Genomic DNA, 25,569 nt, shown 5'->3' with positions numbered 1-25,569 from the left:
AACCCCAAACAGCTATAACTGTCATCCTAAACAACAGACTAAATACTTTGTCAAATCTAAGGATGGATAAAATGATGATGTTCTATTATTCTTGTGGTTTTAGTCAAATCAGTTGGGAGAGACACATTGTTGAGTCATTAGCTAAACACACTACATGCAAAAATACACACACACACACACACACACACACACACACACACACACACAGCATGGGTCCTTTTAGGACACTTGTATCAATAACAAAAATGTAGCTAAGCAAAGCAGTCAAGACATATAATATGGGACATTAACACATAGTTGCATTCTTTATTTTGCATCAGGTGCATGTGTGCTGGAGTATTTCAATATGTGTTTGTGTGATTATGACTGATACCATAACACACCCCTAATCCACATGTTATGTTCACCATGATTAGGATAACAGGCTGCGTTAACAATCTGTTTGTGCATGTGCACAGTGAAACCGACTGGTCCACAAATCTGCCCAGTAATGCCTCTGTATCTATCCACACACGACCTGAACACACATAATTGCAGATCTCTAATGCCTGCCAATCAAATCATCCCGTAGAGAAAAAGCTAAAAGTAAATTAAAGACTTTGTTTTTACCTTTCCCCGTGTGTAGATCAAACCTTGACCCTGCAAAAAAAGAAGAAACATAATTACTGTTCTGAGCGTACATAAACAATTCAAACAAAGATCAACTACAATAGTTTCTCTCTGTAGGCAGTCAGAACCCACACCATGCTCGGTTCCTGTCTGCAGTTTTTCTCAATACCTATCTATAATTGCCTATTGAGCTGTGTCACTCAAGACATCGTGTTCTTGCAAAAGCAAGTCATTGTTTCACAAGATACATTCTAGTCTCAACATTAGTGTTTGCATGGCAAACATATTGACTTTACTGTGTGTTTGAAAGAGAGTGTGTGCGTGTATGTTCATGTGCATGTGTTATTGACTAATTATCTACCCTGACAGGGGACAGTTAATTACATCCTTCCCTGGAACTAAGCATAAAGTAATTATTGTGCATGTATGCATATCCACCAAAATATTCGACATCCACGTGCTAAATACCTCACATGTGCGCACACACATACTGTATGCACTTCTGTAACAGAGAAAGATGCACAAAAAACATTTATATTACATGCCTGCACACACACTCAGATACACCAGTACTCGGATTGCAAACCGGCAATACATTTTTGCATCATCACCTTGTCTTGTGAGCATTTATACAAAAACATCGGACATCTTTCTGTCACCATCTGCTCCTTCAAAATAGCAAATGTGCCCAAACTAAGCATCTCTCTCTGCCAGGCAAAATAAACTCAGATGGCAGCTGGATGTGCCGCCATTGACTTGCATCTGACAGGCCGTCATTATTATCTTTACTGCTATCATCATTACAATTGGCAGCAATCAACCTATTTGACTTCTGATTGTATGACAGCAAACAATGCTCCTAATAGTTCACTGGTACAGTATTAAAGAATACAGTCTATTACAGACATTATTGCAAGGGCACAGCAGATACATTGCTACAGTGCAAAATGTGATTAACTATTTCAGCTCCATGCTAAGGGGTTTGGTAATGCTCACTGGCCACACAGGACAAAACAGGAAATACTTTTTAGATATTTGCATAAGTTGTTTGCATCTTCATTTTGACACATAATAAATAATGGATTCACTGGGAATTTAAATGAATGTTTTATACGCCTCCCAGTTCCACACTGTGCCCAGACTTACTTTAGCCAGATCACTGATTTATACGACCAGGAAATAAAGTAATTCTTAATATACTTTTTAATTTCAAACAATCAATCTCTTTTATTCCATGGAAAACCCTGCTTCATTGTTGTGCACTGTAGATCCATTTACATAATTGTGAAAAGAGGAGACACTGGCCGTGGCAGTTACGATCTGTCCTGTGCTGAACACCTTTGACTCTCTCAGGCTGAATAGAGACTGGCCACCCAGGCTACAGGAGCCCTGGAAACAAAAGGAGCTGCTGTGGCATACAAATAAGCTTTACAATCTGCTTCTGACATGAACACAAACACACACACACACACACACACACACACACACACACACATATATATAAACAGACTTACATGCCAATGCTGACCATGTGCAAGTTTATATCAGGGGCTTTCATCCAAACAAATGTGTACAAAATATATTGAATCACAGAATCAAATCTAATTTAGCCATAAATAACCCTGTGTATTTGTCCTTATGGTACCTATTTGACACAAGTAATGCCTCAGCATTGCTGTTTTGTGATACCAATGCAAATAACCTTTTGTAGAGAGCTGGTTGCTTATAATATTGGAAACTCATGCACTCACTCCTATTACACCCCGTTTATCTGTGACAAGATCAAATTCAACAGCAGCAGGCCAAAACATGTCTTGTGCTTGATAAGGTAAACCCATGTTTGCTGATTTGATTCCAAGTCAACGAAAGGTTTCCAACGATTAATTCAGTGGTAAAAAGAAGAAGAAGAAAAACAAGCACACAGTAATAATTGTCCATATTTTAAGCATGAGCTTGCTGTGCGGGCAGAGGTGTGAGGCTGACGCTTTGCCTGGTCCTTTTCAGCTGCTGATGCTCACAGGCCCATCAGCAGCAGGCCTTCACACTACATACGGCTAGTGTTCTGGAGATGGAGAGGAATGTTGTTAAGCAGCGGTGCCTGACCACTCTCATTCAGATAGGTCTGCCAGATGGAGCAAAGGCTCATGAGAAGCAGGGAGGGTGTGCAGACATTACAGAAAAAACATGTGCTGTTATTGTTAACAGTTGACCTGCCTTAAATGAGGTTGGAACAGCAGTGTAGTACTGAATCATTGATGGTTAGATATGCCTCATACCAGGAATATAACAATGATCACTGACTATCGATGCAAGAAGGGCTTCTTAATGAATGACAAGTAATAGTTGATGGAGTGACTGGCAGCCAAAACCAAAGAGCTAAAGTAAACATTTTACATGTGAGCAACAAGCTATAGGCCTGTATTTCCCTGCCATTAAGCGCCGTCTTTCCATCCCTCTAAAACGGTGCGATTAGTCACTGTGAGTCTACGCCGAGCAGGTTGAATTTAATCTCAACCTCTGAGGCACTTTACGGAGAATTTCAAACCATTACCCAAGCTCAACAATTGCCAGTCGCTGCCAAGCACCTTCAAGGGAATGTCAGTTTCCATGGAGACCAAGCCACCCCAGCTGAAGCCCCCATCTCTCACCCATTGACGGGCACATATCACAAACCTCTGTAATTGTCTCTCGTGTACTGTCTCGGCTTTTCTTACTCTGCCTAACATCACTGTTTGTGCTAATCTATGCGTCTTTGTTCTCAGTTCAAACATCTGCCTCAGTGTTTGTCCATCTTAGTAATTGCTCATGTACAGCTTCGTGGGAACACTTGGAAAGATGTATACATTTTAAAGAAAGTTGGGGAGTAAAAAAAATAAGTCAGGAGAATTAATGCTCAGAGTTGATAGCAGATGGAACCCATCTTAAGAAATAAAAAGTAGTTTTGCCAGTGGTTGTACTTGGCTGTTTAAAGTTCTGTAATCAAAATTTAACTATTAACAATGGATTGAATGAATATGTGTATGTGAAAGGCGTCACTCATAGAACAACAGATTTTTGCTTCTTTCATGGTCTTGGTTTCTATTTTTCGGCCCCAACTATTGGTTTGTTGTACTCTCGCCGATACCTGCTCAGTGCCAATCAGCAGACAGACACAGTTAGCAACTAGCTTGTAAACATAGCGGAGCATTCAGCTGCTAAAGAAACAGATATTTTTCTCAGTAGAAAATAGAGACCAAAACAGAGTTAAACAAGAATGAATATTGGTCACACATTAAAGACACAACTCCAAATGAATGATAACATTTCTCCGTAACTGTTGGATGTGTAAATAAGCAACTGTATCAACTTACATGGTGAAAATATGCCCTTATTCACAGCTTGCTGCTGCTGAGCAGGGGTTAATTTGGGCCAGAGAACACCAAATTGCACCCTGATGAAGCTTAGCTCCGTCTCCTTCAGTATTACAGCGTTGCCAACTCTCATAAATTCAAGCAAAAATTTAAAAATTGCCACTGGCAGTGTATTTGGGTATAGGCCTATATATTTGGGTTGTTATTATTGTGATTTGGGACTTTAAGGTGAATTCATTTAAAAGGATTTGGCTTACCCAATTACCAAAACATACATTCAATTATATATACATTAAAATGTCATTGCTTCTTTCTAGTGGTATCTGGCCATTTAGATAGATTACATTTGAGATATTTGTCTATTAAACTGTACCAATTCAATGGAGGTGAATGGAATTTAGTTTGTGCTACAGCATTAAAAAAAAAGTGACATTAAAAATATGCAGCATCTCTCTCCAAAACCAATGCCATTGTTACTCCGGACAATTCACAGAACATCAAGAGTTTTCATTTGAACTACTTTCTACTGAAGAAATCATCCCTCATTGGGCAAGGGCTCCCCCTCCTCAAAAATGTCAATGTAACCCCTGCTGCTGCCCCTCAGTTGCCAAAAAATTAAAAAATTAAGTCAATACAGGTTTAAATATGTCTGACACAAATGTTTGCTCCCATCTAAACACATCACTTCTCCAGGAATCTGCTGTAATAATACAAAATAAAATGTAAAAACATGACGGGAATGCCTAGCACATGCTTAAACAAAAGCAGTCATCTTTGCACACACTGTAATCAAGGTTGAAAAACTGCAGCTTAGTAGCAGTAGTTAGTAGTTAGTTAGAGGCTGAGAAGACATATGTCCACAAAGGTCTTCTATGTTGTGCATGATCTTAAATCACATAATTATCCTTAAAACATATCCATTTCTAATTTTCCTCCTTATTTTTATCTCCTAGCTTATCTCCCTCCATAGCATAATGATGTGTATTAACCCAGCTCTTTATTCTTCTTCTAAGAGCACTGTCATAGAAAGGACCTAAGTGCAGACAATAGAGGTAGACTGACAGAGTTCAGAGATTTATTGAAAAGCTGGAGGTACGTAAGCTTATGGACTAATGAGGCAGGCAAGGGTCGAAACCTGGAAGGCAGTCCAAACAGGCAACTTACAGAGAACAGGTATGGACTGGTATATATAGGGCGTTTCTCAATCTGTGTTCTTCTATTGACTTGTGTTCTTGTGTCCCTGTGAAACGTCATCTCGTGTTGCCAAAGTACTGTCCCAATACACAAGTTCGCATTTCACCAAGAACAGTTAAGATTCCCAGAAATGTTCTTGACGCGCCCATTTTACCGAGGATGCATTGGTTGGTAACTTGTATGAACTTCGCAGAACCCGTATCCCAACATTCATTTCGCCATTCAATGATTGTCGGGTTTCCAGTACATAGACAGACCAAAAACGGGACAATTTGAACAATTTTCGCCATCTTATTCATCACTAAATTCACTTCTGAGAACGTTTTAGGCGAGAAATGAATGGTTTAGATTTCGAATATAGGCAGTCTTGCGAAAATCTTTGCCGAATTGACAATTTGCTTCAAAGTTTTCGGAGTTGAGGAGCTCCATAAAATGACGAGGCCGCCAGCTTGCGCCTGCCGGGGCCGCTAGCTCGTCGCTTGGACAGTCACGCTCAGAGACCCCGCTGTAAGCCGGAGGTCTTTTAGACCGGTCCTGTAAATAAGAGGCTTTTATTTTGCCGATGACTGATCGTTTGTTTAAATATCACAACACATGTCCATCATAAGATTAACGGGAACCTGTGGTTAACTGCCTTTTCGGAGTTAAACTCCACAAGCACACACACACACACACACACACACACACACACACACACACACACACACACACACAGCGCAGCAGGCAGAGGCGGGGGAGAGAGATATATCCGTTTCTTTTCGGGAGACTTGTTTCAATTATGCCATAGGCTATACATTATATTTAGTATTTAGTTCATATTTTTTTGGTGTATTTGTTTTCTGATTTATTAGAAGTTGTGTTTCAGTCTATATGATAAATTAACAGGTTACATAAAGTGGTAACATGCTATGACATGTTATGTAGACTAAAGGGGAGACACCAACCTTCATAATTTTAATTGCAAATTTCCATCTGTTGTCCCTGAGCATATACAGTGCACTACAATAATATAGAAATGATAATTCCACATAACACTAATAGGAACACATAGGACACACCAGTATATATGCCTACTTATTTTTTTTATTTAAACTGACTTAAACTTATACACTAATAATAGTACGGATCGTGTTCCACTCTTTTGAATAAGTAAGGGGTGTTTGAGCTCAACCATAAACAATAAAATTAAAGCTTAGTTAGTTTTATTTTTCAATATTATTGCAATAGTTGTAGCATTATGAGGTTTTCTTGTCCGGAGCTTGTTTAAATACAAAGTGGTTATATTGTTGTGGTTTTTATTTCTAGCTGTTATTTTGGAGCATTGCAGGTAGCCTCTGGCTGGGGGGTGTTGAGCAATAACAGAAAGAACGCATCGTCTCAAACTGTTAACAGCGTTTTCTGTGCTTGTGAACGTGCGGGTTCATTCTTCCAAGAACAACCAGCAACAACGTTCTCCCCAAGAACACAAGTCCGTTCTTTGCATTCTTGAGATTGAGAAACACCCATAGTGAGTAGCTGATGAGGGAATAAGATGCAGGTGAGGGGGTGGGACCAGACAACTGCAGACCTAATGAGGGAAGTGGGAACAGGGTGGGTCAGTGAAGTGCTGGGGGAAAAGGAGGGAAAGTCCGAGGGCATCTGGTGGATGGATGGAAAATGACAATGAAGGGGATTAGGTAATCAGGAACGTGGCTGGACAGGAGGGACAAAGAGACAGGCTGCGATTGATTAGTCAAAAAGAACCGTCGGTCCCCAAACACTTTTCCTTGACCTCGATGGTAAACGTCAAGGAAAGATGTGAAGGAGAATTCATAAGAATTTGGGAAAAGACAACTGCAGTGTTAAGAGAATTGGACTGCACTTACACCGAAGTTATTCAAATGGGTCTGCCGTGATGAAACTACAATGTACTACAAAGATGGGCAAGCACATCTTAGATATTTATTGTGTTGTGTTATGTAGGCTATATAAACATGGACAATTCTTTGAAAAATATTACAATACATCATTACCTAGGTTGTAATTAAAATTAAAAAGGAATATAAGCTACCAGTCACAAAAGTGAAACTAAAACTTACATTGAGAATGGTTGCTCACACTCACGGTCCTGTCCACTCATATTTATCGACATGAATCCCAATTAGTATGGTTGAATTAAAACAATTGTTAGATTTTAGCAAAATAGGCAAATCTTTTGTTTCATGAATGGCCAATGGTGTGTCGCTTTAATTGGAATTGTGGGACGGCATTATCTCCTTTTCTTTCGTAAAGGATGGTGCAGTGTACCCCATGCTAAGGAGATAAGAAAAAATCTTTCCTTAGCATTTAGAGAATTGGACCTGCTCTTATCATAGCTGCCACTTAGATACTTCCGGCTCATTTCACATAGGAACCATCCTAAGCAAAAAACACAATTTGGCCGCAGCCACATCCTGTGACAAGCACACTGACGCCAATAGACCAAATCACTCTGTTCTGCTGTTAGTTTTACCTGCATTCCTAAGAACGCTATTTGAGTAGTGAAAACAAGAGTTTGAAGATTTTAAATACATAAGTGCTGTAAGAAGTGAAATATCTTTAAAGTATCATCAAACTGTGTCCTAAATTGGTGTAAAGGTGAAGATTTACTCTTGATAATCTAAATAATGATATCCTATTAGAAGAATCATTTATATATGTCAGAAGTCTTTTTTGTTTTGTTTTTCTAGTCTCGCTTAACTCTTAGAGAGGACAACAAGTAAAGTAAGAGAACTGCTCAGTGGACACTAAAGGAATGCGGCTTCAAGGAAAACAAAAATGTGTCTTCCAGAGGCAAACCTACGCTCAGCTCTCCTGCTTGTGTGTTCAGCCAGAAGATGATCACCAGGTAAGTGAGCAGCAATGATGGAGCTAACATGCCCAAACAAACTCCCTCAGGAAGTGGAGCATTCCTTAAAAAAACACGCAAACTGCATCTTTCAAAACACATCCTTGGCATACATTTACACATGATTTCATGACCCACGGTGTTCACACCTGATTCTCTTCCCTCTTGAGTCTTAATCAAGTTGTTTGTTTCAGAAAGACTTTATTGGTTTGTTTTATCTTTGATTGTGTAGGTGTGAATGCCTCTGAGTGAGCATGTGGGCCCACTCATGTGGGTGTATCAAGCATCAAAATGCACACAATGTCCTTGAGAGTGCTCCAAAGTAATTTAAAAACAAGTAACAAAAACCTCTCATGACTTCATCACATTGATCATTTTACATCGTCAGCTCTCTTTGTTATTGGGAATGCAGGTCATTACAATGCAGACTGCATTGGAGAGGGTGTTTAAACATGTTTTCTTTTATGGAGAATGATTTGTTTGATTCACGTTCCAGCTCGCTAGCCTCCTGGGCCCTAACCTACATTACAGCACAAAAACTATTAATCATTGATGATCAGACCTTTTAATATTGCGCATAATGTATAATGTAAATGTTTCTGAACGTGAATAAAACAAATGAAGAGTTCTGTTCCGAAGCACTGGTGGTACAAATTATTACCTGTCCTAGTTGTTGTTGTTTTTGTCAACTAGATTTATTTACAGTACTGTAATTTGTCTAAATGCGGTGTGATTTGGACATTTTAAATGTATGGTGGTAGGTGAATAATTATAAATCTTTAAATGATACATATTCAAAAAAGGAAAAGCCTCCACATGCGCATACACAATCTAGTAATATGGCATTATTTCTGACACAGGCATCAAAGAAGCATTTTAAATATGAGAGATGGTATGTTCAAATATCTCATTTAAAAAATAATGAGCCACCTTAGAACTCAAAAGCCCTTACAAATCTCACATCTAAGGCAAATGCAGATTAATCATATCATCCAGACATTCTTTATCACTGAGGAGAGAAACGTCTCAAGAGGTCAATTAACCCAGTGTGTGAACTAAGAAATCTTGGCGCAGGCGTCCAATAAGCCAAGATGACACACTCAGAGATAAAGCACACATGCACACCAACAGGCTGAGATAATAAAGACAATGACACTCTTGCCAATATGGCTCAACTTGCACTCACACACACTCGGTTTCTCTCTTTACTTGCAGACACTCACACGTACATATTACCAAGCAGACTGCTGTCATTTAATCACAAGTCATGTTTTAATTGGAAAAAGTGTGAAGGAAATAAGAGCAGTTAGAGCTGCTCAGTCTGGCACAGATATGTTAAGACTGCTGGAGCCAACTTAGTAGATTCACATATGCTTTTATTAAAAGGTTATTTTACACTGAATTTGTAAGTGGAGGTAGCCAGATTATTTTTATATTATCTCTCAATCAGGCCTCCATCGCAAACCAAAATAAGGTGTATGCAAAGTACAGTGGGGAGAACAAGTATTTGATACACTGCCGATTTTGCAGGTTTTCCTACTTACAAAGCATGTATAAGTCTGTAATTTGTATCATAGGTACTCTTCAACTGTGAGAGACGGAATCTAAAACAAAAATCCAGAAAATCACATTGTATGATTTTTAAATAATTAATTTGCATTTTATTGCATGACATAAGTATTTGATCACCTACCAACCAGTAAGAATTCCGGCTCTCACAGACCTGTTAGTTTTTCTTTAAGAAGCCCTCCTGTTCTCCACTCATTACCTGTATTAACTGCACCTGTTTGAACTCGTTACCTGTATAAAAGACACCTTTCCACAATGGCCAAGACCAGAGAGCTGTGTAAGGACAACAGGGATAAATTTGTAGACCTGCACAAGGCTGGGATAGGCTACAGGACAATAGGCAAGCAGCTTGGTGAGAAGGCAACAACTGTTGGCGCAATTATTAGAAAATGGAAGAAGTTCAAGATGACGGTCAATCTCCCTTGGTCTGGGGCTCCATGCAAGATCTCACCTCGTGGGGCATCAATGATCATGAGGATGGTGAGGGATCAGCCCAGAACTACACGGAAAGACCTGGTCAATGACCTGAAGAGAGCTGGGACCACAGTCTCAAAGAAAACCATTAGTAACACTCTACGCCGTCATGAATTAAAATCCTGCAGCGCACACAAGGTCCCCCTGCTCAAGCCAGCGCATGTCCAGGCCCGTCTGAAGTTTGCCAATGACCATCTGGATGACCCAGAGGAGGAATGGGAGACGGTCATGTGGTCTGATGAGACAAAAATAGAGCTTTTTGGTCTAAATTCCACTCGCCATGTTTGGAGGAAGAAGAAGGATGAGTACAACCCCAAGAACACCATCCCAACCGTGAAGCATGGAGGTGGAAACATCATTCTTTGGGGATGCTTTTCTGCAAAGGGGACAGGACGACTGCACCGTATTGAGGGGAGGATGGATGCATGTATCGCGAGATCTTGGCCAATAACCTCCTTCCCTCAGTAAGAGCATTGAAGTTGGGTCGTGGCTGGGTCTTCCAGCATGACAACGACCCGAAACACACAGCCAGGGCAACTAAGGAGTGGCTCCGTAAGAAGCATCTCAAGGTCCTGGAGTGGCCTAGCCAGTCTCCAGACCTGAACCCAATAGAAAATCTTTGGAGGGAGCTGAAAGTCCATATTGCCCAACGACAGCCCCAAAACCTGAAGGATCTAGAGAAGGTCTGTATGGAGGAGTGGGCCAAAATCCCTGCTGCAGTGTGTGCAAACCTGGTCAAGAACTACAGGAAACGTATGATCTCTGTAATTGCAAACAAAGGTTTCTGTACCAAATATTAAGTTGCTGCTTTTCTGATGTATCAAATACTTATGTCATGCAATAAAATGCTAATTAATTACTTAAAAATCATACAATGTGATTTTCTGGATTTTTGTTTTAGATTCCGTCTCTCACAGTTGAAGAGTACCTATGATAAAAATTACAGACTTCTACATGCTTTGTAAGTGGAAAAACCTGCAAAATCGCCAGTGTATCAAATACTTGTTCTCCCCACTGTAGGTGTAATTTCCCATGGACTGAAATAAATCGAGCTAAATTTACAGAACAGAAAACACTTGAGTGTACTGCGAAATTTACTCTTTTAGAAATGACCCCTACATTGGTCTGGAAAATGTCTTTTTCCTTCTGTGTATTGGAGAATATACAAGGCTGACCAAAACAATGTGTCCAGTATGTGCTCAAATTAAAGGAATAGTTTAACATTTTGGGAAATATGCTTATATGCTTACTTGCCGAAAGTAAGAAAGGTAACAAAATCTGTACTTATAAAGCTCACTAATTTACAAGTTATATGTCATTTGTTTAATCTGTATAAAAACCGAGGCATAAAAAGGACATGGTGGTTTTATAGGCAATGATATACCTGACTATTTCATGGCCTGGCACAGTTGCTTCCAAGAGTCTTGTCATCACTGTGAGGTTTCCAGGCCTAAGCCCTGTTTGGTGAGATGTATGCTTTAACATTAAAGCATAATACTTTTAAAAGTATTTTTCAGTTTCACGAGAGAGAGGACTTCAAGGATGAGGACTACTTGGTTTGTCAAATGTACATCTGGTTAACTTCCCACCTCCAATAAAGAGCAGCGCACAGACACCTCCCTAACCTTTTCTTCAGGAAATATACGGTTCTCCGCAAGAAAGGCATGAAGCGTATTTCCAAAATTGTCAAACTATTTCAGAATTTTAAAAAATGTAATTAAAATTAAATAAAATGACGTGATTTGGAAGCAGTAAGATTACCCATTATTCATTTTTGAGATGTTTTTTTTCTGTTGATCTTGTCTGCTTTGCCTATATTGGCCTGGTCTCCCCTTTCAAAAAGATTCTAGATCTCAATTGAGTTTTGGATAGGAAGCAATAACTTTCAATAAAAGTAAATAAAAACACCTGACTCCAAGCTAAATCAGTTTTTTATGTCTTATTATTTGTGTTAGCTATTCCTAGAGGGCTTATGCCTTTACAAGCCCACTTCACAAACTCAGTTCACCTCCACCTGAGTTCAGACCACAGACAGTCCATGGTAGTCTTAATAATACATGAGGCTTTAGCCCACAGCAAAGCCATTTTCTGGGTAACTGCATCCATCTAGAATATGCTCAATGACACATGCTTTATGGGTGTTGTTCATCTACCAATTTATACATAATAAGTGTGTGTGAGCTGCATACTATCTCTCACAGATGCAAGTCAAAGCATCTCAATGTTGCATGCATAAGCACTTTGGTGCATAGTACACACATGCATGAACACATGCAAAAAAGACCAAACACACACACACACACATATACCTGCCCTAACACACACTGAAACCCTGCACATACAGTTCTACAACACCTCAGGTTTGTTTTAGCACAGGGAGTCGTGCTGTTGGGCCCCTCAGCTAGAGTTAGACCTCTAACTCTACGCTTGTGTATCAAATAATTAGTCTCTTTAAAGCGGATCAATACCCCAAAAGCAGCTCAATGTAGTGAGACTGTTGTAGAGTATAAGTCGGCCGATAATAATAATGGCAAAGGACATCTGATTGGTGGTTTTCTGATTTCATGGAAAGTTTTCCTCCAGTTGGTTTTTAAACTCATCTTTGGATTTGATTCAGGAAAGCAGAATCAGATCATCTGTGTGTAGCATGGCCAACACTTGATACAAGATGGATTTCCCCTTTTTTGGGACAATTAAGTCGAAATGTCAGTCGAATATATCTTTATTTACCCTTTCTTTAAGATATCTAAATTAAGATATAAATAGTCGGTGATCAACTTTATGGTCATATCATCAGATCTGCAGCCATATATACTTGGGTGAAGAGAGAAGCAGAGCTGTCAACCACCTGTTGGTGATCCTGGGGGAAAGAGCACTTGAACCCAACAAACAGGTCCTCTGTGGAGTTTAAAACACTCGGGGGAAGCCTTACCCATATTCGTGGCATTTTTTTATACGTAAAATTAGGTATTCTAAATCCAGTCCAGTCACTGAATGTTTCTGAATGGAGTTTTCCCCATCTCATTCCCATAAACTGATTCCTCGCCGACTGCTGAGATGCCAGTACAGATGGACTGAATCGGGATGAGGCCAACAGCAGTGTCTGTGGAGCTAAATTCCTGGTAAATTGTGCCAGTGCAGAACAGCACTACGTTGGGGCCTGGCCGCTATGGCGCTCGAGTCCTGGCAGAGAGAACAGGGCCCCTCTTGTTTGGCAGAGGCATGTTGACAGGAAACATAATGCATTCACATGATAATAAGCCAGTGAATGCATGTCCCTCGTACTGCCCTGCTTTCTCTCCCTTACATGTACATGTCTTTACACAGATAGGGGGAAAACGCATCCACAAATCTACTGTCACACAAACACACACATATTCACACAAACATGCTCAATCACAAGCCGCTCGGTGTCTGGTGCAGAACGGCCTGATCGCTGGTCTCATCACCAAGGAGACGGGTGCCTGGCAGAGACAGACTGGCTATTTAGCATTTAGGACCCCACAAAGCTTTCAGGTCTTTTTCAATGAAGAGAGAGGCACAGAGAGAGATTAATCAGATGGATACATGCAGAGAAATAGAGAAAAGAAGGGGAATTAAATACTGTTTGACAGTCACATTAAAGAGCAGAATGATGAAGAGAAAGTGATAGAGTGAAAGATTGGGAAGCAGAAAGCAGGATAGCAGCAGATAAAAGATGCATGAAAATGAATAATTGTGGCTACGAGGCACACAGGCAGGCACAGAAATTAGATTTTCTTCTCTGTTCTATACTGACGAGTGTTTTACAGTGCTGACTAAATAACTGCTGAGAGTGATGTGTCTAACTAACATAAAACACCTCTGAGCGTTAAGAGGCGCACATGTGATTTCTGCTGACGTCACGAACGGGGGAAGCTATTAATACTCATGCCCACCTGAGTCTCCACCAGGCTAGGGAGAGAAAATGCAGTGCAAATGAACTGTAAAAACTAAGTTTTTTTCCCATATTCATTCACAACTCACCCAAGCTGGGAATAAAGAAAGGAAATGAAAAGAGGGGAAATCAAGCATTTGGATTGCCAAGAGCCCTCTGCCCTCTGAACTGTAAGCAGAAGATCGAGGGATGGCACATATAAAACAAGTGTTGAATGGTTTAAGATTGAGGGATTTAGGCTACGGTGAGCTCCAGATGTGTTGGAGTTGAGGAGAGGAGACTTAAATACCGTATTTTCCGGACTATAAGTCGCATCAGTCAAAAAATGCGTCATGAAGAGGAAAAAAACATATATAAGTCGCACTGGACTATAAGTCGCATTTATTTAGAAATGTATTTCACAAAATCCAAGACCAAGAACAGACATTTCATCTGGAAAGACAAGTTATTAAACTACACAATAGCACACAGAACAAGGGGCTGAATACGGTAGGTGTCCGGTATATTAACGTAACGTAAGTGCATTGTTGACGAGCCTCTCCCAGCAGCACGTTGTTCAAGCACCCATCTGTGGACTCCTTCCTCCAGCTCTGGCCATCTGGATTTCAGCACGCGACTAGTTTTCTTTGTTGTTTCTTCATTGCAGTAAGACCAACCTTTTCGCCAGTCCCTCACAAGTTTCTCTCTCACTCCAAACTTTCGTTCTGCTGCTCGATTACCGTTTTCGGCTGCGTATTTTACTACCTGCAGTCGCCTGCAGTTTCTTTTCTTTCTCAGTTGTCTTTAGGAGCAGCATATAGTTGTCACAAGCCTAGAGCGCCTCTCGCGGCTGTAGACGGTAATGTTTTCAGCATGAAATAACATTTAAAAACATGTTAAATTATATATATTTTGATATATAAGACACACCTGACTATAAGTCGCAGGACCAGCCAAAGTATGAAAAAAAGTGCGACTTATAGTCCGGAAAATACGGTAAGTGGATAAAAGCTACTAATGTAAAACAGCAGCAGAGAGCAAATTAATTTAGTGGCAAATTAAACAGATAACCTAGGGTGTATGAGGATGTCATATCAGCCTCCTTTCTATACTGAACTGAACTTTCTTGTTTTTTTCCTCTTATTTCTTTAGCTTTTTCCCCAACCTTTTCTGGTTTTCCTCCTGTTCTCACCTCATTTCAGTTTTGTCTCAGTTCTTTCGTTTTTTACCAACATTTTGTTTTGCAAAATGTTTCGATAAATACGTTTTGTCTGTGCTTCAAGACTTATTCAATATTGAACTAAGACCATGATCTTCCCAAATCAAGTGCTTGTATTGCAAGAGCAAAACAGATCAGATACTTTGTCAGTAAATATTTGTGTCTTGAAGCACAGACATAACGTGTTTACCGAAACCACAAGCATTCCTTAAGCTTAACCAACATACTTTTGTTCCTTAAATCTAACCACAAACAGGGGTCAGGGTGTGAACCCCGGTCTCTAGTGTCAAAGTCCTGCAGTTTGTACACTCACTGTCCACCTAGTCCTAGGTGGCCTAGGCCTAGTCCTAGTCCTAGTCCTAGGCCTAGTTCCTTGTAGCACTTCTTTCCCTCATTTTCCCTCAAACCATAACTGGTAGTATATAAACATAATTTCTAGGAGACAGGGTTGCAGCCTGAAGACTAGTCCACTTACTCTGCACTGTCCGTCCCTCTTCATTAATCCTGAGTCCTGCATGTTTTCCCTCACTCTCAGGTCTCAGACCAACTGTTACCCAGGTGTGAAATTTGCCTGTGTGGCTGATTTGCTCTCTCAGTATCTCACTTCCCCATTTACAATCAACGGGTCTCCTGTTATTCTATATACTATATAAACTGTACTTGCGTGCTGTTATTCTATATACACTGTACTTGCGTGCCTTAAGAGTTTATATATATATATATATATATATATATGTTTATTCTGCCACCCCACTGCCTCTCAGGGCTGTGATGCTTTGATAACCAGCTATGAAACACTGTATCATATACTGTATGCCTCATCTCCAATTTGCAGTATTAATTTTTCAGCCTAAATCAAACAAGGATTAATTAAAATTGGAGTCATTTTTTTCTCCCCGCAGCGCATGGCAGCGGTGTAATCCGTTACAGACTGGCTGTTTCAGCTCTTCTGTGCAACCTGTATTCATGAGCTTTTATCTATGCAGTGTTTTATTATAACAATGGTGAATAGCGTCTCGTGTGGCTGTGCAGGCACACTCATGACAATCTCAATGGGCCCTCCTATTCTCGACTATCCTCATTTTAACAAAGAGTAATTTTCCCATTGTGCTCTAATATAAAACACACATCTCCACGTCTCTCTCATCACCCAGTGGTACAGTAATGAAGAGAAGCTACATCTCTCTCCATCTCACACCCACTCTCAAAGCATTACGTAGCCCAATTCTACTTAATAATTACAATGCACAATAGAGGAAGAGCTACACATTCAACTCTGGCCACCGGAGACCCAAATTCCAATGGGGAAATTATCCTCTAAATACGAAAAAATCGTCCCATGTTAATAAAGCCCCCCTCCAGCCGAGTACAATGAAGTCACTGATCATCTCATGTTATCATTAAAGCCCTGCATTTCATCTCACAGCTTTAATTACGGGAAAATGTCACCCGTAGAAGATGGATCACTTGATATTCTGCCATTGCTTAAGAGAAATGTTTATGAAGAGTTAAGACTGCGACTCAGATCCCCGTGAGAATAATTCTGCTCTCTCTGACTTAGCTCGCACTGTGGTTTCAATTTATATATCAATATTATATTGTGCAGTTCTATCATCTCAGCGCCTTTCTGCCATCTTCACCGACATCACTATAGAGCAATGCCTGTAAACTGTAATTGCACACCATTGTTGCTTTGCCATAATTATAATTGTAATAGTGCACAGGGAGAAAACGACTTAATAGCTTCTGGGTAATTACCCCAATTGACTAGATGGTGGCTAAGTGGATTGTTTGACAATGCGTGGACGTGTACATCTTTGCATATGGGCGTGTGTATGTGTGTGCACGTGTGTATATGGTAGCAGTTGACAATGAACAAATACCCACAGGAGACTCTATTTGTCAGCATGACAAAACATACCATCACCCTTTTCAACCACCTTCACCTGTGTGAATGTTCTGGCACAGCACACACACATTCACACTTTTCACATTTTACTTTAGGAATCTTCAATTTGTTCTTCATGTATCAATACTAAATGAGCTATTGCATGCCATCTCTTTTTTCTGAATTCCTGGACAGAAGAGTTACTACTTAATTAACTGATTATTTCTTCAAGATTAGACTATTTTAACCACTCAAATCATTACATAATGCTATGATCGTTCTTACAAAGGTGGTCAATTATTTTAAACTTTGTTAAGAATCCAAATTGTCTTGCATTGCAATTTTATTTTTAAATGTTAGGTGTTGGTGAAAATATAGCCATAATTTTGACCTCATTTTGCTAATGATACCCTTATCTGCATTCTAGACCCGTGGTAGGCATGGGCCGTGAAAAAGTCACAGTTTCAAAACCGCTAAAATTTTCCATCACACCGTTCCTGCGGTATGAGCTGTTTTTTATGAGATAAATAGATATAAAAATCAGAAGATTTGGTCACACACATTCGGAAACTCCCTTTACTGGTTCCCAGTTTGAGCTGTATCTGATTTCAAATAATGCAGCTTCTGCAAGCATATAAATAGCAAACAAGCCCACACAATCATATTTATCTGATCTCACCATCCCTTATGTACCCTGTCACACCTTCCGATCACAGGGTGCTGGCTGGCAGACTGTCACCGACAATCAGGAGAAAAATTTGCAGGCAGCAGAGCATTTCCTACCCAAGCTACATATCTTTAGGACCGCCGTCCCCTCGGGAAGATAAACCTGCGTAAATCTTCAAATCCAATCCACTGTTTATCTTGGAAAAGACACACTCCTCTTTGACTTTAATTTCAAGAGTAGTACACAGAGGGGTGCACTGGTAGCTCACCTGGTTGAGCGTGTGCCCGATATACTAATTGCAGTGGCCCGGGATAGAGTCCGACCTGCCGTCCTTTTCTCCAGGTCATCACCACTCTCTCTCTCCCCCCTTTCCTCTCCTCTCCCCCCAAAAAAGAGTAGCCTAGTACACAAATATCAGCTTTCCTGAACCAAGTGCAGAGCTGCCTTTCTGTTGATGCATCATTACACTCACTTCCTATCTATCTATCTATCTATCTATCTATCTATCTATCTATCTTTACAAGAGTTGTAACAAGACACAGCAGTCATCTCCTTCTTGGCACAAATCTCCAAGTGGAGAGTAAATGTAAATGGATATATACAGTAGTTCACATGGTGCAAATTATAATTAATTGTGACTACGTCTACGTGCAACCTTTGTGTATGTGTATACTTGTGTTTGCACGCAAGTTCTTGCTCTTGTGTCACTGAACTGATCGAATAAAGCCAAAGCTATCTATAATCTATAAATCAGGGTCACAGACCAAATGACAGCCATAATCTGTAGCAAAACCCAATTTAGCAGATGATTTGGGCCTTGGCTCAATAGTTTACACATTGTTCCATATCCACAAATCACCTCTTAGTGGACAAGCTGGGTATGGATCAGCAGCCACGGCTCATCAGAGGAGGCAAGTATGCAAGTCAAATCCTCCTCGGTCATATAAAAGCATGAGGGTTTAATTTGGTGATAATACAATTACAGCACAGGGAAAAAATATATCAAAAATAGGAAACGGAAGCTGCATGTGAATGTAATAATTCATAGGTTTGCTGTAAGAACCCAACGGCACATCCTGATCACCTCACTTCACTTTCTCTTATAGCCGCAGTGATGAGGTTAGACCCATATAGCTTATTTGTCTTGACTCTGACAGAGTAGTTTATGCTAATGATAAGGTGAATACTTTAAATGCCCATGATCCATGATACAAACACTGTATTTTAATATTATTTCAGTGAAGAAAGTAAAACTGTATGTGATTTATTAATTTAATATTGATTTATTAAACCAAATCATTCACTAAAATAGACATGTTGATTTTGCCATTAACAATGTCACTGTAAATGTAAGATACATTACAGTCTTACAATACAACTACATTGTACAATTGCTGTATGAGTCTGGCCAAATCATCATTTGGTATGCATGCTCAGCAGCACTCTGTCAGGGTCCTGGGAGTGCTGGGTGCCTCTGTGTATCTACCCTAAGCCCTACCCTCAGTCGTTATCATGTGGGACAAACATGCATGGACGAACATTCCATTATTGCGTTTGGCTTATTTAAAGCTCCTCCAATAGCTGGGATCTACTTAAATGGCTTTTTGTAGGATAGTGGACAAATAAGACACAAACACACTGTCAGTGGGGTCTGTGACAATACTACTATCTGGAATTATCAGTTAAGTCTGTGCAACATCCCCGTGATATTATTGTGTGTGGGAGGGTGGGGTGAAGGTACTTTGTGTGTGTGTGTGTGTGTGTGTGTGTGTGTGTGTGTGTGTGTGTGTGTGTGTGTGATGGTGAATTTGGCCTTTAATATTCTGGCAAAACTATCTAGGGCCGAGTGGATTTGCAAATTGAGCACATTACAAATACAAAGCAGTGTGCAGCGTACTGCACAGTGTTTCCCTGCCCCCACCACCAGTCTTCTGGCTGTCAGCGAGGGCAACCAGTTAAGGCAGTATACGCATGGATTAAGGGTTGAGGGGCACAGCAGCATATGGTGCCCCCTGATATCCATGCTTACAGTATATTGTTGTTAGACTAACACCGCCTACGTTTGCCATGAGAAAAAGGTCTCACAGGATGTAAGAAAACAGTGCTCATCTTCTCTTTTTTATTCAACCGTTAAAGTTTAGAGCTCTCAGCAACTTTTAGTGGCCAAAGGGTCATCAAGCTAAACCAAGATGTGAAATATAAGTGTTTAAATACACGTTTTAAAAAATAAAAAATAAAAATAAAAAATGTCATAGGCAAACTGTGAGTAATTCTGTGAAATATTACTATGAAGGTTTTTTAGGCCTCAGGTGTCTCTGTGTGTGCATGAGCATGAGCACACTCGTGCACACAAATGGACAAATAAGATATTTTCTGTATATGGCATGTATTGCAAACATATGTCTGTGAAATTTGTTTTCAAGTGCATCTGAATGTGTGTGTATGTGCATGCATAAACTGGCAAACTGTGTGTTTCCCAGTTTGTCAAAGTCCCACCTGTGCCCCCTCCTGTTCTATTGGATACAACAGCGACAATGTTAAGGTGAAGTCTGCTGTAACAATGCACAGATGGGATATCTGGTCTCTCTCTCTCTCTCTCTCTCTCTCTCTCTCTCTCTCTCTCTCTCTCTCTGCGCCTTAACACACCATTCCTCCTGGCTGTTCACATGCATCAGATTTGACATGCTCATTCGTTGTCTGCAAGGACAGAACTAGCGAGGACCACTTTTCAGTCTCATCCTCATCCCTGGAAAGTCATTTGTGTGTTGAAAGTGTGTAGGAGGATGGAGAAAAAGAGGCAGAGAAAGTGTGTGAAAGACACACACAGAGGGATCTCGAGAGTAAAAAAGAGAGACAATAAAAGAGAGTGAAATTGTGAACAGAGTGATGTAAAGGGAAGCAAAATACAAATACAAAGGTGCGAGGAGGTTAGAGGAAACATCGCAATATAGGTCAGGAGGATGAAGAGAGAAAGTGAAGTTGGACCTGTATTCTGAAAGAATGGCACTTTTCCTACAGGGAGTGACTCAGGCAGTTAACACACATTTACTGAGAGCCAAAGTGTTTCACACCAAGAGCTCGCCTTCCACTCCTGCAGAGACATTTCATTTTGGTGTCCTTACTAACCACACAGTAGGCTAACACTGTGGCGGTTTATACGAGTGTGGTGCTGACCCAACATGCAGAGCTTTTTGGGGTTAGCTGTACACACACAACAGTTGGCTTTACTGAAACTTGTGTTGAAAGTAAAATGTCAGTTTATTACATACTTTACACATATAGTCTTAGTTTTGACCATCCTTCCAATCAGTTATGATAACATTGTACGACGGAGCAAAAAACACGAGTGGTTAGAACATGTGTAGTACATATAGTAGGTCAAAGTGAGCGCCTGAATTAAATACTGTGGAGAAAAATCCTTCTGAGTTTTTACAAATGAGAAAAATGATATAAACAAACAGCCCAACCAGGCACAATCAGGCGCTGATATGAGTTACAAAGTTTGTATTGACCAGTTGGAATTGTTGAACGCTCCACTGACCAATTTCCTTTGGAAAACTCTGAAAATTAAACCAGGATGTTGGTTTGTAAACAGTGGTAAATGTTCAAAACTGACATTTGGGGTAATCATCTTCAAACTTCCTAACCCTAAGTCTAACCCTAACCAGTGGGTTTGTTTTCTTTTGTTTTTCCCTGAAACTGTTCCATTAGGGTCTTAATAACTTAATCCATTGCAGTCCAATTTATCACAGCTTTAATTTGATATTTGACAGAGATATGTGGCTGTATTTCAGATTTGGCTGTGAGTCACAATAAAATGTTATTTTTCACATCATATATGCTTCAGCTCTGTTTTTATGTTTCTAGATCTCAGCAGTTATTGTGGTGAATGGCCAAAACTATCAGATTATTAAAAAAAAAACGAAATGTACCATTTAAATTTCTGTGCCACCCTGCTGCTTTCCAAAATGTGTTTCTTGTTAATAGATTTTGAGAGTAGAGCGCGTGAACTAGATTAAAAGAGCCAAAGCACAAATAAAACAGCAGTGTTTTGCCCCAACAGTCAGTTTATGAATTACCTATGGCTGTGAAAAGCCCTGGGCATATTTAATGCAGGAGAATCTGTCCCCTTTTTCACTTTGTTCCCCTTTTATTCTCTTCACTCATTATTCTGCATTTTCACTCCATTAGCAGATGTGAGTGTCAGGACGACAAGATGGTTTCAAGTCCAGTTCATCTGCTCACCCTGACCACAAAGACAAAAGATTCCACTATACTTACATGCTGCTGTCACAGGGATAAAATCATGGTTAAGGAAACCTCCACTAACACACTGTATGAACAGCAGCAAGAAGCTCGTTAATGCTGACTAGTTCTCCATCTTTGTTTTAAAACCACGTCATGTCTGAGACCTCCGACCCTCAGAAGTTTTTAAAAGCTCAAAGAAGAAAAGTAATTTCTGTAGGTGCTCTCGAACAAGCACCTAACAGTAGAGGTACCCATTACAGAAAAGCACAGACAACCCATAGAGTGCAACAGCGAGCAATTTACAAAATTACATTCCTCTAAAATATGAAAAGTATCTGGTCAAGACAATGACTCAACGGACCACCATGCACTTAAAGCAATTCACAGGATCTGTATTCTCTCAGTGTGACACCAGCCAGCTCAGCCCCTGGGTTCATCAAGTGCTGTGAGGTCATTTAGTTGTTGTGTGGATCAATTAAGAATCAATTTTAAATTAGTGATGCAAGGCCACAGTATGCCAGGGAGTACAGTTGAAAATACCTATATAAAGTCCTTGCTTCAGGACTCACTCGTGTCAGGAAACTCTAACCTTAAACCACCCATCCTTCCTCTCGGCCTGCTGTGAACGCAGCTACAATATTTAGTGTTTTTTTTTTTTTTTTCTCATGTCTTTATAGACTGCTTGTCTCTCTTAGAGTACTGCAACATTTGTTTTTGTATTGTGCTAAACACTGTAGTGCTGTGAAATCTGTTTAAATGAAAATTGTAACACTTGTTTTAGATCAATGGCCACATCATCATCATCGCCTGACGATTTGGGATTGGTTGATCAAACTGATGATGTCATTACAGTCTGAGGGAAACCTTGATCCTTTGGGATTCACTGTCATTTATTTCCCTGGGGAATATGAGGTCCCAGACACACACACACACACACACACACACACACACACACACACACACACACACACACACACACACACACACACACACACACACACACCGTGCCACCTGTTAGCACACACTTGTGGGAATAATGTGTCCACAGGAGCATTTCCTTCGCCATTGATCGGAGCTCATAAAGGCCTACAATGATAAACACAGCAACTACTCTTGGTATTACTAGAAATCAACTTAACGACCCTCTGGCAGACACTGATTGAGAGCAGCTCACTCACACACACACACACACACACAACACATACAGGGAAGTGAATGATGTAGGGGGGCTTTTGTAAAATATAAATCAATGAAAGATAGAGAGAGCTGCACTATTTTTTATCAGAAAAGTGTAATTTTGTTTTGTTGCTGACACATAAACCTTTTTGGTTGATTGTGATTTCTGTTCAAAAACTGTTACATAGTTTTGCAGTCTGATTATTGTTTGAAAACAGGTTTAAATCGGTCATTGTTGTGATATGGATGTGATATTGCGCAGGATCTTTTGCAAGAGTATACAAGAAAACCATAGGAATTCTGTCAGAGCGTAGTCTGTGGAAAACGCCAATTTGTGACTGTAGTTTGACTTTGCCTGGATTAATGGGATTTAAGAGACTTTTTTCACTCCCTTTGTTCATGCTGAGCCTTTGGAACAATCCCTGATTAGCAACTGTTAAACATGAATGTGCCATGTAACTAAGCAGCAAACCAAAACGTATTGATAGTTGCAAAGAGGTTAATATTTGAAAAAGGCCATTAATGTTATATCTGCATGTACCAAATATCTCCTGAGTCACATATGTGATGGAAGGTCCTGTCAAACCTCAAGAGCCAGCGAAGCAAAACTGCTCATTTCAAGGAGAGGATCTTCAGGGTGCCGCGACAGGAGGAAGACATCCTCTTTAAATATGTATAAGCCCAGGGCTCTTCACACACACACACACACACACACACACACACACACACGAAAGGAAAATCAAGTTAAAAGATGGTCTCATCTGAATGGTTCAATCTGTCACAGTATGTTTTATAAACTTAAAGCATGTATATTCACTTATGTGTTGTGGTCTTGTCATGGATTTATTTCAGCTTTTTTGCATTATGCCTTCCCCTCTGTTGCAGGACTGCAGTGATTCATGTCATGCTTTACTTATACAGTGGAACCTTTTTCAGGTTCATAACTAACATCAGCTTTCACAATAGTGCAATTATCACACTTAATCCATAGAGAAGTTATTTTACAACTCAGGGCAATGATCTTGTGGCTCAAGCATACTCAGATAAAAGTGGTTACTGCAGTACTGCAACACGGATTTTCATTGCAACTTGATTCACTAATGAAATGAAAAAAAGTCTTACATGTCATGAAATAAAAGTTGAAATGCTTCATTCACACAATTTCTCCGCATAGAACGATAGAGCAGTGACAACGCTGCTCATCTAAAATTAAATTACCTTCCACTGGAAAGCAAATTATTTGCCATTTTAAGTGTTATAGATGACAAACCTGAATTTAAAATAAGTTTGACAAGCGTACTGCCTGCCTCCAGATCAGCCTGTTTAGAGAAGTTCCCCAACACTCGTTTGAATCATCTTATTCAAATCCAGTTAGAAACACAACTGATCACAATTAAGCATCAACAGCTGCACGCTCATCATTCACTCATGATTCCCTCTGATTAAAGTTACAACCATCCCCCAAACCTCAAAACCCCAAACCTCTGTGAACTGACCACATCAGATGTTTGCCCCAGATGCTTGGCCAACTGCCGTCTTTGGGGCCTAGTTTAATGTGTGCTTAAGAGACCATGGGACCGGCGCTCTCTTCCTCCAAATATCTGCACATCATTTATTCATTCACACTCCCAGGATTGCGGCTGCCGCCATCATCTGAGCACCCTGTCGTCTGAAGTTCTCTGCGCCTCTGTCGCTCAAACATACACACGCAAATGCACGCATGCACATGCACTTTGCAAGCGTTCCCAGGGGTCTTTTAATTTTTTGAGAAGCTATTTTTAGCGAGAAAAATAATCGAGGTGGAAAGTTCCATCTGTCCAACACTCTTGTTCCAGCTGCTCCTTTTTAGCAGCAGGCGGAAAGAGGAGGGAAAAAACACTACTTATCAGATAAAACTGACACAGACGGGATTTTCATCATATGAATTCTACATTAGCAGGATTTTTTTGAGATTGAATGCTAGGTGCATTACATTTAAAAGAATACAACCTGAGTATGTTTAAATGGCTTACTGAGCTGTGCAGCTCTATCCACTTTTTATTTATCTTATCAAAGCTCTCGTCACTCTGTTCTCTCTCATCCCTCATTATCTTTGACTACCTTCAGCGTTGAAGTAGCAATAGAAACACACAAGTAAATATGGTTGTGGTGATTTGCAGTTATCGGACCTGGTATAGATTGTAATATAGTTCATACATGTTGGTTTTGGAACAACATTTCTGCCAAATTTAGCCCAGGTTTTAACTTGACAGATGTCTTTTGGCCCGTAAATTACCAAAACCATCCTCACTGCCATTGTGAACCCAGTGCAACTGCATGGCATGAATCATATTTGAATGACGAATCGACTGAAATGAAATCAGCAAACTGAGCAAAGGAGACCATGTCAACAATAAACACATCAGAATTGCTAT

General features: G+C 40.1%; 1 protein-coding gene across 1 annotated transcript in view; it reads right to left on the bottom strand.

Moving 5' to 3' along the window:
* Window positions 1-25,569, bottom strand: part of igsf11 (immunoglobulin superfamily member 11) — a 102,665-nt gene that overhangs the window by 71,854 nt on the left and 5,242 nt on the right. The window contains exon 2 of the mRNA XM_078246653.1: window positions 610-639. Within this exon, the coding sequence (XP_078102779.1) occupies window positions 610-639 (30 nt within the window). The remainder of the gene's footprint in view (window positions 1-609; window positions 640-25,569) is intronic.

Source organism: Sander vitreus, chromosome 3, assembly GCF_031162955.1.
Source record: "Sander vitreus isolate 19-12246 chromosome 3, sanVit1, whole genome shotgun sequence".
Lineage (NCBI taxonomy): Eukaryota > Metazoa > Chordata > Actinopteri > Perciformes > Percidae > Sander > Sander vitreus.
Note: the sequence above shows the minus strand (reverse complement) of the source record. Positions and strands in the feature narration are given on the sequence as shown.